This window comes from Crassostrea angulata, chromosome 1 (assembly GCF_025612915.1).
Source record: "Crassostrea angulata isolate pt1a10 chromosome 1, ASM2561291v2, whole genome shotgun sequence".
In the NCBI taxonomy this organism is placed as follows: Eukaryota; Metazoa; Mollusca; class Bivalvia; order Ostreida; family Ostreidae; genus Magallana; species Magallana angulata.
Window position 1 is genome coordinate 27,722,330 of NC_069111.1, and position 11,910 is coordinate 27,734,239.

The 11,910-nt window shown below is 32.7% G+C and overlaps 1 protein-coding gene across 6 annotated transcripts in view; it reads left to right on the forward strand.

The window, feature by feature from the left end:
- LOC128182824 (unconventional myosin-Ia-like) overlaps positions 1-8,002 on the forward strand; it is a 28,442-nt gene extending 20,440 nt beyond the window's left edge. For all 6 annotated transcript variants that reach the window (XM_052851580.1, XM_052851615.1, XM_052851594.1 and 3 more), the window contains 9 exons: positions 143-292; positions 647-715; positions 1,150-1,311; positions 1,751-1,882; positions 2,742-2,848; positions 3,107-3,245; positions 4,814-4,966; positions 5,309-5,445; positions 5,624-8,002. In XM_052851580.1, the coding sequence (XP_052707540.1) occupies positions 143-292; positions 647-715; positions 1,150-1,311; positions 1,751-1,882; positions 2,742-2,848; positions 3,107-3,245; positions 4,814-4,966; positions 5,309-5,445; positions 5,624-5,777 (1,203 nt within the window). In that variant the 3' untranslated portion in view covers positions 5,778-8,002. The remainder of the gene's footprint in view (positions 1-142; positions 293-646; positions 716-1,149; positions 1,312-1,750; positions 1,883-2,741; positions 2,849-3,106; positions 3,246-4,813; positions 4,967-5,308; positions 5,446-5,623) is intronic.
- The last annotated feature ends 3,908 nt before the right edge of the window (positions 8,003-11,910 follow it).

Sequence of the window (11,910 nt, forward strand, 5' to 3'; positions counted from 1 at the left end):
TTTTGAAATTTCCTTCAAATTCAAAAATTTGATTGACTGATTTGATTTGATTGATACCATGAGTATCAATTAATATACAAATGTTTAATAATTATTGTTTCTCTAGCAATTATGAATATTAATTCCTTTTAATTTTTTACAGTTGTTCGACATGGAGGAAAAGCGCAGACAGCACATGCATGTTTTGGCAACAAAAATCCAGAGTGTGTACAAAGGCTGGAAGCAGAAAACTCTCTATCTCCTGATGAGAAGAAGCCAAATCATCATCAGTGCTCGGTTCAGAGGATACTGGGTAATATCAGAGAGAATGCTGGGTAATCTAATGTCAGAGAAAATGCTGTTTGAATTTCATGATCTCTAGGGAAGAAAGTGGCAGTAAAATCTGCTCTTCACATGATCTGTTGTCTTCCAATTTTACTGCATTGACTGGTGATATTTTAATGAAACATGGATAATGAATATAGAGTCTAAAGATTTTTCCTTTAATTATGTTGGTTTTTTTTTTTTAAAGAAAAGTCCTAAAATTTATAATTCATTTTAAATGTTTTGTGTACATGTACATGTATGATTTTCCCTAAAGATGGACATTTGAAGTAATATATAATTATATATTTTGGTAATTGTTACAATATCTTTTCTTTATTAGGGACAAAAAGTCTACAAGAAGACCAAGTCAGCCACGCTTGTGCTGCAGTGTTTTGCCAGGGGCTGGAAGGTATGTGATGATACATGTTGCCGTGTTGTATTTCATGTTTACATACATCCAGAGTAGCTATAATAGCATTTTTGCAGTATCTTATTGTGAAAGAGGACATTTGTTAAAAGTACATATATATCCCTAAAATAAATACATTACCGGTAATGTTTTCCTTAAATATTTCTTCTTGCAATTTTAAAATGGAAACATTTGTCAAGGGAAATTTTCATGAATGGCAAAATTTATCACTATGTACTGGGTACTGCAATATACTATGAATAATGAATTTTCTCAATTCTTCATTCCAAATCAATTACAAGCAAAGAAATGCATTTTCATGTAGAAATTGCAAAAATCGACACTGCAAAATTATCCACACCTATGGTGGTTGTGTTACGTTATGAATCTTTTTGTGTGTAGTTTAAAGGTTTTCTTTCCACATTTTTTTGCAGGCAAGAGCTTTGCTTAGAAAATTGAAGCGTGAGAAACTTGAAATAGAGTCTGCCAATGTGATCAGGAAACACTACCTTGGTTGGAGAGTCAGGAAGGAATACCAGCCGAGATTTAGGAGAATCGCTGGTCCCAAGATATCCCGATTCTTTGTCATAGCTCTGGTGAGAATTGTAAACATGTTGATTATGTTGTTATGACAGATTGGAAGTTTGGTGATTTTGCGAAGACAAAATTAAGATGTGTTAATTTTAATGGAATGTCCATGGCAAGGGAAAAAATAGAATTTAAAAAAAAATTGGAGAGAAAATACCGGTAGATGATACTTAATCTTATTCAGCACACAATGTTCACTTGAATGTTTTCCTTGTTTATTTGAGGAAGAAAAGTGGAAATACAAAATAGTATTTTTCTCAAATTTACAGGAATTGCAAAATCAGTTGTTTAATATGTTACATATACGTTGGTTGAAAATACACATATTCTATCAAACACATGCACTCTCATATGTTGTGACTGCTGATGATCTAAGCGAACTTTTTAATTCATTCACAAATTCTTAAAATTTAATTTTTTTAGTAGTTGTCAAAATCTTTTTAACAGCGAAAGAAGTTCCTGCTGGATTTAAAAGCCAAACTCCCTAGTCTGTCTCCCATTGATCCTGAGTGGCCAGCGTGTCCACGAAGGTTCCAGGCTGCCTCTGACCAACTGAAAGTGATGTACCATGCCTGGAGGGTAAGATCTACAAATATTACACATGGTTTAATTCACTCTTTTATTATGATATCTAACTAAAAGTACTGCTCTTTTGCAGGGCAAATTGATATCATTTGGCAAGAGTTTACGTTTGGAGATAATTTACTTACTTATGAAATGAAACAATTGCTGCAACATCAAATTTTACCATACTTTTAAGCATTTAATCATTACTTTCTGGAAGATATTCATGTAGTCTGATAACTGCAACTTTGTGTGCAAACAAATTCAGTAATGTGCATTAGCAGGTTTTGAAAAATTGTTTGCACAAACCTTTGCAGTTATCAGATTAAAATTGTTTAAAGTAATGATTTGATACTTATATACATGTATTTACAATTTTCAACCTCCTGTAGTGTTTGCAGATGTGATTGATATCTCCAAATCCCTGTTTTATTCTTATGGTACATTTAAGTTAAACTAATGAAAGAGCCCCTGTAACCACCGCAATTGTGATTTTTATTTTGCTTGTTATATTGCACTTTAACAGCATTCAATGTTCATGACGACGATGATGACGTCAAAATAAAGCTGAAATATTAGAAAAAGAATGAAACTCATAATTTTACCTTTGAACACCCTGTCTGCGTTATGGTCTTGTAAATTAATGGTTATCATTTTGCCCTGCAAAAAACAGTCATGCATGCAGGTACAGTGAGGGGGTTTCTTAGCTTAATTGTTTGCTTGAGTTAGATACAAAAAACATGTTTATTTAGTATAAAGTTGATGATTCACTGCCCTAAGTTGACCCTAAGTTGTATACTTTACCAAAGGCAATTGAAATCAATTATATGTGGTGTGTCAATGAATTTTAATTTTGTTGCTGTTACTGTTATAGTGCCGGAAATACAGACGAAAATTTAGTGAAGCTGAGAAATATAAAATGAAGGAAAAGTTGATGGCAAGTGAACTCTTCAAAGATAAAAAGGAGGGTTACGCCAAAACGTAAGAAATTTTACAATGGGGTTTTGCATTGACTTTTTGTTAAACTTAAATAGATAAATGTAATGTCAAGTCTAAGTGCTCTTTTATGTTGAAATTAAGTGTTTCATTATTTTTTATGCTCATGAAACCTACATGTGCTTCAGTGTAGAATGCTCATAACATTGTATATTATTACTTGCTGGTGGTACATACGTAAAATTACCACCAGTAACAACAATACATCATTTCTATATCGGCATCTTTGTTTCCATTATACAGTGTACCAATGCCTTTCAAGGGAGACTATCAAAACCTACTAGCCAATCCAAAATGGAAAAAGTTACAAAGCCAAATGCCCCAGGATAGCCATATTGTGTTTGCAGATGTTGTGCAGAAAATCCATCGTGCTAATGGAAAGGTAAACTGAACTGGTGACAGACAATAAAACAGTTACTGGTGGTTGATTTTTCAGTAAAACAGTTACTCATGATTGATTTTAAGTGTCAGACAGTAGAACAGTTACTGGTGATTGATTTTCACTGTCAAACAGTAAAACAGTTACTTGTGGTTGATTTTAAGTGTCAGACAGTAGACCAATTACTGGTGATTGAATTTCACTGTCAGATAGTAAAACAGTTACTAATGATTGATTTTAAGTGTCAGACAGTAGAACAATTACTGGTAATTGAATTTCACTGTCATTTAGTAAAACAGTTACGGGTGTTTGATTTTCATTGTCAGACAGTAAAACAGTTACTTATGATTGATTTTCACTGTCAAACAGTGAAACAGTTACTTGTGATTGATTTTAAGTGTCGGACAGTAGACCAATTACTGGTGATTGAATTTCACTGTCAGATAGTAAAACAGTTACTAATGATTGATTTTAAGTGTCAGACAGTAGAACAATTACTGGTAATTGAATTTCACTGTCAGGTAGTAAAACAGTTACTGGTGTTTGATTTTCATTATCAGACAATAAAACAGTTACTTATGATTGATTTTAAGTGTCAGACAGTAGGACAGTTACTGGTGATTGATTTTCACTGTCAAACAGTAAAACAGTAACTTATGATTGATTTTAAGTGTCAGACAGTAGGACAATTACTGGTGATTGAATTTCACTGTCAGATAGTAAAACAGTTACTAATGATTGATTTTAAGTGTCAGACAGTAGGACAATTACTGGTAATTGAATTTTACTGTCAGATAGTATAACAGTTACTGTTGTTTGATTTTCATTGTCAGACAGTAAAACAGTTTCTTATGATTGATTTTAAGTGTCAGACTGTAGAACAGTTACTGGTGATTGATTTTCATTGTCAAACAGTAAAACAGTTACTTTGATTGATTTTAAGTGTCAGACAGTAGAACAATTACTGGTGATTGAATTTCACAGCCTAAATTTCACAGCCAGATAGTAAAACAGTTACTGGTGTTTGATTTTCATTGTCAGACAGTAAAACAGTTACTTATGATTGATTTTAAGTGTCAGAAAGTAGACCAATTACTGGTGATTGAATTTCACTGTCAGATAGTAAAACAGTTACTAATGATTGATTTTAAGTGTCAGACAGTAGAACAATTACTGGTGATTGAATTTCACAGCCTGAATTTCACAGCCAGATAGTAAAACAGTTACTGGTGTTTGATTTTCATTGTCAGACAGTAAAACAGTTACTTATGATTGATTTTAAGTGTCAGACAGTATGACATTTACTGGTGATTGATTTTCACTGTCCGTCAGTACAGCAGTTACTGGTGTTTGATTTCCACTGTCAGACAGTATAACAGTTACCAAATATTGATTTTCGATTTTCACTGTCAGGCTACTGGTGTCAGACAGTAGAACAATACTGGTGATTGATTGATTTTTGATTTTCACTGTCAGACTACTGGTGTCAGACAGTAGAACAGTTACTGGTGATTGATTAAAAATATCAGACATTTATAATAAGTAACTAGTGACTGATTGTATGATTTCAGGCAGTAGAACAGTTACTGGTGATGAGCTCACAGAACCTGGTTCTGGTGGAGCACCACAGCATGATGGTCAAGTACCGGATCCCAATCACCGACATCTCGGCCATGTCTGTCAGCCCTCACCCAGACAAGATCATCGTGTTCCACGTACAGAAGGTAACGTGTAAACTGATCCAACTATGAAGTTGTTCTACTCATGTATAAACATGTACAGTGAAACACAGTATATGACTACATGTACCAGAAACCAGGCTTATAATGAATTCTTTATAGTCTTAGAAGTCGTTATCAATTGAAGGGTATAACAAGTTAATTCGTAATGAATCCTTGTGTATTACTGTACTTGAATAAGTGGACAAGAAAGAGCACATATTTTGCTTTTGATTTTGAATGAACTATATAATTGATTTAAATGAGCTGGTCTTTAAATGATGAAGCATACCCAAAATATTTTGCTTTTTTTACTCAATAAGTAATGTTGTTTTGTACTTTTCTCAGCATGAAAATGGTGACGGATCATGTAAGAAAGGAGACTTTGTGTTTGTGTGTGAGCACACTATTGAACTTGTATCCAAAGCTTGCCTTGTCATCAAAAACATAAAAGACACCTTACCGGAGATCCACATAGCACCATTGTAAGTGTTAACTTTCATATATGTAAGAATTTGATGTAAAAAAAATGAAGTGTTTACGTTCATGATGAAATACTTAGCCTCAAAATAATGTCTGAGTAAAGAAGGTTAAAGTGAAATGATGCATGCATTTGTAACTAACAAGTTTTCTAAGCCTGAATAGTGGATTTTTCCCTTTCAGGTTGAAAGCTCAGTTTGGAAAATCGGAAGTGCAATTGTCTTTCAAGAACGGACTAACAGAAAATCTCCCAGGAGGTGTCAAAGTTGTGCGCAAGAAACACACCATGGACATCCTGTACAATTCTCCCACACAGCAATCAAGTTCCGGATCTTGATTTTTATTATACGAACTTCAAAATCATTCTTCCCAGACATTTTAGACTTTCACGTACTTACTCCCACCAATTAAAAAGAAAACCCATTTAAACATCATCCATTTTCACATTGAGTCGCATTGTGATCATCATTCCAATCGAAAACTTTGATGGCTCCCAAGTATATAAAACTGCTTCTGAAGTAGTTCTTGCAATATATCATTGGAGATATGTTGTTAGCCATTGCAATGTAGATTCCCAATTTTTCATTTGATGTATGTTTAAACCAAAGAGAAGGAAGTGTTAATGGTTAGAGAAATGATTCTACAAATTCATGTTTACTTTTGTGCTTATACTTTCACAGAAGTGAAACTCATTTTGTTGTCAATGTTTACTTTGTTAATTACTTTTTTGTATGTCATGTTTGAATACATGTAATTTATCTCATGTTTTTTTTTCACTGGTAAGTTGTATGAATGGTTTAATTCTTGTGTTTTGAACTCAGAAATTCAAACTGCATGTTTTAAAATTTGTTAGAAATGTGATTTTAGATGAAAAAATGTGGTTGGATGGAGGACACAAACCCATTGCTTTTATTTGTTCATGTATAGTGTATCCATCTCTAATATTCATGTACATGTTTGTGTGAATGTACTGAAGGATTTGGGAGGTGCATTTACCATACTTCATGACAATCTATGACTGTCAATAATGAATCGATAAAATCATCAATGAAGAGCCATTTTATATGTACATGTCTGTGTGAGTAAGTTTACTCCATCGTAAAAGGTCCTGCTGTAGAGAAGTTGTGAAGGCTGCCTTTAGATTTATAGATGATTGACTTATTTGAAACTGTTACACAAGTCTGCAGCAGCAAATTATGATCTGAATTATTTTGTGGTGTTATATAAATTGCTTTTTACATTATTATACATGTAGAACTGCGTTTTCTTATTTCTATTTTGGTCCCGGTTTCTGTTCATAGGGTAATTAAGAACGAACACAAGTGGTACTAGCTTAACAACTACATTATAAGTATTAAAGATATGGTAATTGGTGCTCTTACTATTTTTCATAGTATATATTCACATATATTTAAACCTTTTAGATTCGTTTCTTTTTATTTTATGATTTGTAGATCTGCCTTAAATGGATTTTTTTGTCTCATGTTAGTGCTTTTATTGTTTGTATCTGTTTTTAAAAAATTCAGTATTTGATTTTACATGACCTTTCCAGATTCAGTGACAAGCTATTTTAAAAAGCAGTCCATAGAAAAATTATGTGTCATGTTATGATTGTTGTGAACAGGTATTCGGATTTAGTTTCAACTTTGACTAAAATGCCCTCTTGGTGTTATGAAATAATTTGTTTTTTAATCCAGTGTTATTTTTAAATAAGCCTACTACATATACCATGTATAGGATATAAATGAACACTGATTTTAAATTTTGGGTGTTTTTTTTATTGTGGGTTTTATATATATGGATTCTTTTTGATTTGAATTCTAACTAAAAATACACTATTTCTGTGTAGTAGGTTAGGCTATGTTTATATTTCTATGGAATTTTTAATTTGCTCTTGGCAGAGAAAACATTCATGCAATGTGTTGTATTCTCTGTAATTTTAGGAATTTGATATATAACTGCGTCGGTTCAATGATGGTTTATGGTTTTGGAATACCAATTCAACTGCATGGTCTTCTCTCAATTGTGTCAAATTAATTTCACCTTTGGGTGCCAAAAGACCTTTCAGTTTTCTTGCATGTATATACCTGTGTACATTCATGTACATGTATCTGCTGTTGATATATGACACAGCACAGGCTAATTCTTTTTTTAAACGGGATGGTTGATGTATTTTGCATCAGATTTTAGAGAAAGTAAGATTAGTGCCATTTTACTGTCTACAGTGTTCTTTTTTCTGTTGTTTTTTGTTTGTTAGATCTGTTTCACCATCATGTAGTTATATATAGTAGTGATTATCGGTACTTGAATCTTGATCTCCTTGTTTTTGTTATAATTGATTCTTTTCTAGTCTTTATTTTTTTTTTAGTACATTTACACTCTAATCTGACAAATATATACCGGTAGCTAGCCTATTTCACTTTGGTAAGGTTTTACATGGATTACAGGACTGGTAAACTATATTCTGTCGATTCCGTATTTTAAACGATTCAGAGATTCTGCCCTTTTGTATCAAATTGGGAGAACATAAAATTACGAGCACCAAACTTATTTAATTATGTTATAATTTCAATTAGTTCACAACTGTAAAAAAAAAAAGAAAGGCGAGACTCATATTTATAAACCTGCAAGATTAGCTGCTGACAATTTTACACTGTGACTTATTTTTATGTATAATTATTAAGAATTTACTGTAAAACAGGGACTGATAGGTTAGAGATGGATTATTTCTTATCTACAAATTCATCGCTTTTTAACCATAAAAGGGTTAGTAATTAGTCATGTTAAGTTTATACATCCCTATTACGGTACATGTATATAATTTAGGGAGCAAAAATCGATCTCTTTAATTTTCATGGAGACATTTAAAGTTTAGCTGCATGTGGGTGTTGTCTATAAACTGGTAAGTGGATAGTTACTAAATGTAATATTGTATTTACCCAGGAACCGAAGTACTTATAATACAGTCAAAGCTAGAGCTTTGAGTAAGTAATTGTGAGTTTTGAGTAAGTAATCTTATTAATAAGCTTTGAGTAAGTAATCAATTAAGAACGCATTAGGTTGAAAGGTCATTCATTGACATGACTTGAATGTTGGGTTACGCTACCCTCTGTGATAAAACCCTTTTGTATATATAATATACTACAGTGTATTTAATTTATAATAATTGTATATTGAAATTGTACACATATAACCAGGGACGTATATACTTGCCCAAACAGAAAAAATAGCCTACGGGATCATATCAATGGCTTGTGTGTAAATCATGGTTTTGAGATGATTTCGGTATAGGAAAATTTCACATGCAAATGAGTTAATGGATCATGATTCTCGGGTGATCTGTTAAACTAAACAAATTGCAAGAAAACCATGGTCCTGGTATGATCTGTTGTAACTAACAACTCGTATCAAAACCATGGTCCTGGTATGATCTGTTGTAACTAACAACTCATATCAAAACCATGATCCTTATATGACCTGTTAAAGGACAATTATACAATAATTTCTTAAAGAAAAAAATGACCACTTAATTAATATTTTGCAACAGACAATTATATACTTTTAATTTTTGAAATACATTGACAATTACCAAATATGAAAAATAGTATACATAAATGTCACATGTACTATATCGTTAAGCCAATATAATCTGAATTAGAATGCAGGATCAAAGTCTTCGATAATTTAGATGATAATTATACTGTTATTTCAAACTCTTCTAGCAATTATTACATGAATTGTTCAAATTAAAATATCATGTATGCATTTCAAAACCTAGGTGCAGGTCTGTAGCTCCCGGTCTGAACTAACGATACATGTACATCCATGCATTAGTTGCTTGCTTCACTTAATAAATCACTTGATAGTGTATTGTAAATTAGTCTTTATAAAATATTATTTACCTCAAGTGAATAAGAATATATCCCCCCAAAATACTTCCATAAATTCACTTTATAAATATGCCAAGATAGAGCAAGATGCCCAACAATAACAAATTTTCCTGACATGTACATCACATTTAGGCTCCAAGATGAACATTCAAAATTTGCAACTCAACTTCCTGTTATGCAGAAATCTTAATTCCTAGTGGTCAGTTTATCTGGCAATTAACGAATCATTTCAAACGCATGCTCTGTTGCCTTCTAAGATAATAGCACATACCAGAATCACAAGAAAATCATAGCAGACTCAAAACCAAGAAACAAACCACATCAGGATCATACTTCCTTATTTGTCACCTATGATTTGGGTATGATTCATTTAATGGATCATGTCTAAATCATAGAACAAAATCATGAATTTGTGAGTTGGATATGATTTTTAAGTGATTTTGATATGATTTCTTAAGAAAAATTTTTGTTTGGGTGTATATTAGCCCCTGACATATACATACATTAGAAAAAAAAAATACATGTATTAGAAAAATATGTCTTTACCAAAATAACTTGCTGATCAGCTGGTTATTTAATCCACGATTTATGTACACAAAATGCTTTATTTGGATGCTACATTTCTAATTTTATGCATGTATGCTTGCTGTCAGTCATGCTGTACTTGATATCATTTTATGTTTCCCTATATGTCATGTTTGGGCCTATTTTTCAATGGTCAATTGTTAACCCACCAATCGTTGCACAGCCAAGTAGTACTGCAAGCTTTCTCTTTAATTGATTAACCTAGACCAAAGTTAGTGGGTATTGGAGCCAGGTTGTCGTACATGTATATATGTGTTTAAAATGTGTTATGTATTGTGTGCTTAAATTAAGACTAGTGGACAAGACGCAGGAGGAAACACTTATAATCTCCATTTTAGTAATTTTTACTGTAACACCTGTTACAATGTTAATTGTTTTTCATCGACCTTTGTTTGATCAGTTTTCTGCAAACAATTTCATGATTTCACAGAAATTTGTGGTACTGTACTTGTATTTTATAAGAAATGCATTCATTTTAGTTTTTATTCAGAAGATGTCTTGAATGTATTATGCCTATTTATACATGATAATTATTTTTTGATATATCACAAGCAAAAACCTCATGGCTGGGTCATAAATTTGAAAAATTGAACAATGCTTTAACATGTTCAAGTTCCGCTGTTATTGCCATAATTGCAGTTTTTCTGCCAGCTAACTTTATATACAATGAGTCTGATGTTTTCTTTAAACGTTGCTGTCTTTTGGTGTCTGTTTTTTCTCTCAGTCCAACATTGCTGATTGTCATGCGATCTGTACATACATGTATTATCATCAATTCAATTATCATCATTGATTTTTTTAAACCCATTACATGTATTTTGTGAACCCATTACATAATATTATGAAACATTTTTTTCACAATCCAGTCATTTTAATATTGGAAATGTATTTTCAGTATCTTGTTTACTGAGCTTTTGTGATTTTTCAGTGGGACCTTATAGATTTGTTATTGGTTGTTTGTAAAAACATTTTTACACTTATCTACATGCATGTAATGTTTTTGTAAATAACTGTTGTTCCTATTTTAAAAAGTAAACAGTGTTTATACCCAGAAATGATCTGATCATCAATAAACCTTGTAGTATATATGACGAGAATGTCTTGTGTTTTATTAGCTCACCTGATCGAGTTGCATGCTCAAGTGATCTCAAACTCTTCTGAAAGTCTTTTGTCATAATTAATTTTGACACTTTCATCATCGTTTCTGGAACCATTGGGCCAAAAAACCACCAAACTTCAAACATTTTATCCTTAAGCGAAGATTATCAGTACATCTGTATTCGCGTGGTTTTAAAAAGAAGGGCTAAAACAATCTGTAAGAATGGAGACAATGGAAAGAAAAAAACAATGAAAATAGGGTTCTCTCCCTTTTGACTATAATATTAGGGGTCACATCTTCGCTAGCCAAGGGTTTCTGATCCGCACCGCTTCTCACAGGTTCGTGAGAAGCGGTGCGGATCAGAAACCCTTTGCTAGCGAAGATGTAGGGGTCATAGTTCACAGTTCACTGTTAATAGTCCAATCCACACTTTGCAAAAGTTGTTCTCCTTTGCGGGGTCAACCTAAAGGTCAAAAGGGAAAAAACAACTTTCCCCCTCTTTATGCAACCAAATATTTGTGAAGAAATCTCTTGGAATTTAATTTATTCCTTCAATATGTGGGTTGCTCCAACTTGGGGCAATCGAAATTTACAGTGGAAACGAATTTCTAATGTCAAATGACAAAGTTACAACCCTCTAAACTACAAAGGCTACTGTGAGAAATATATGGGTTTTTCCCCAAAGATGGTGGCCAAGGGACATAACTTTTGTAAATTGTGGATTGGTCTATTAGGTCCTTACGTCCGTCTGTCGGTCCGAGATCACTTGTCCTTCGTCCAATGTGGCTCATACTTCATTCAAAGAATGCCTATGATCAAAGGATGTGAAGTAACCTTGAATGAAGTTTGTAGGTCAAGGGTCAAGGTCAATTTGAACCATGCAGAAATCCTTATTC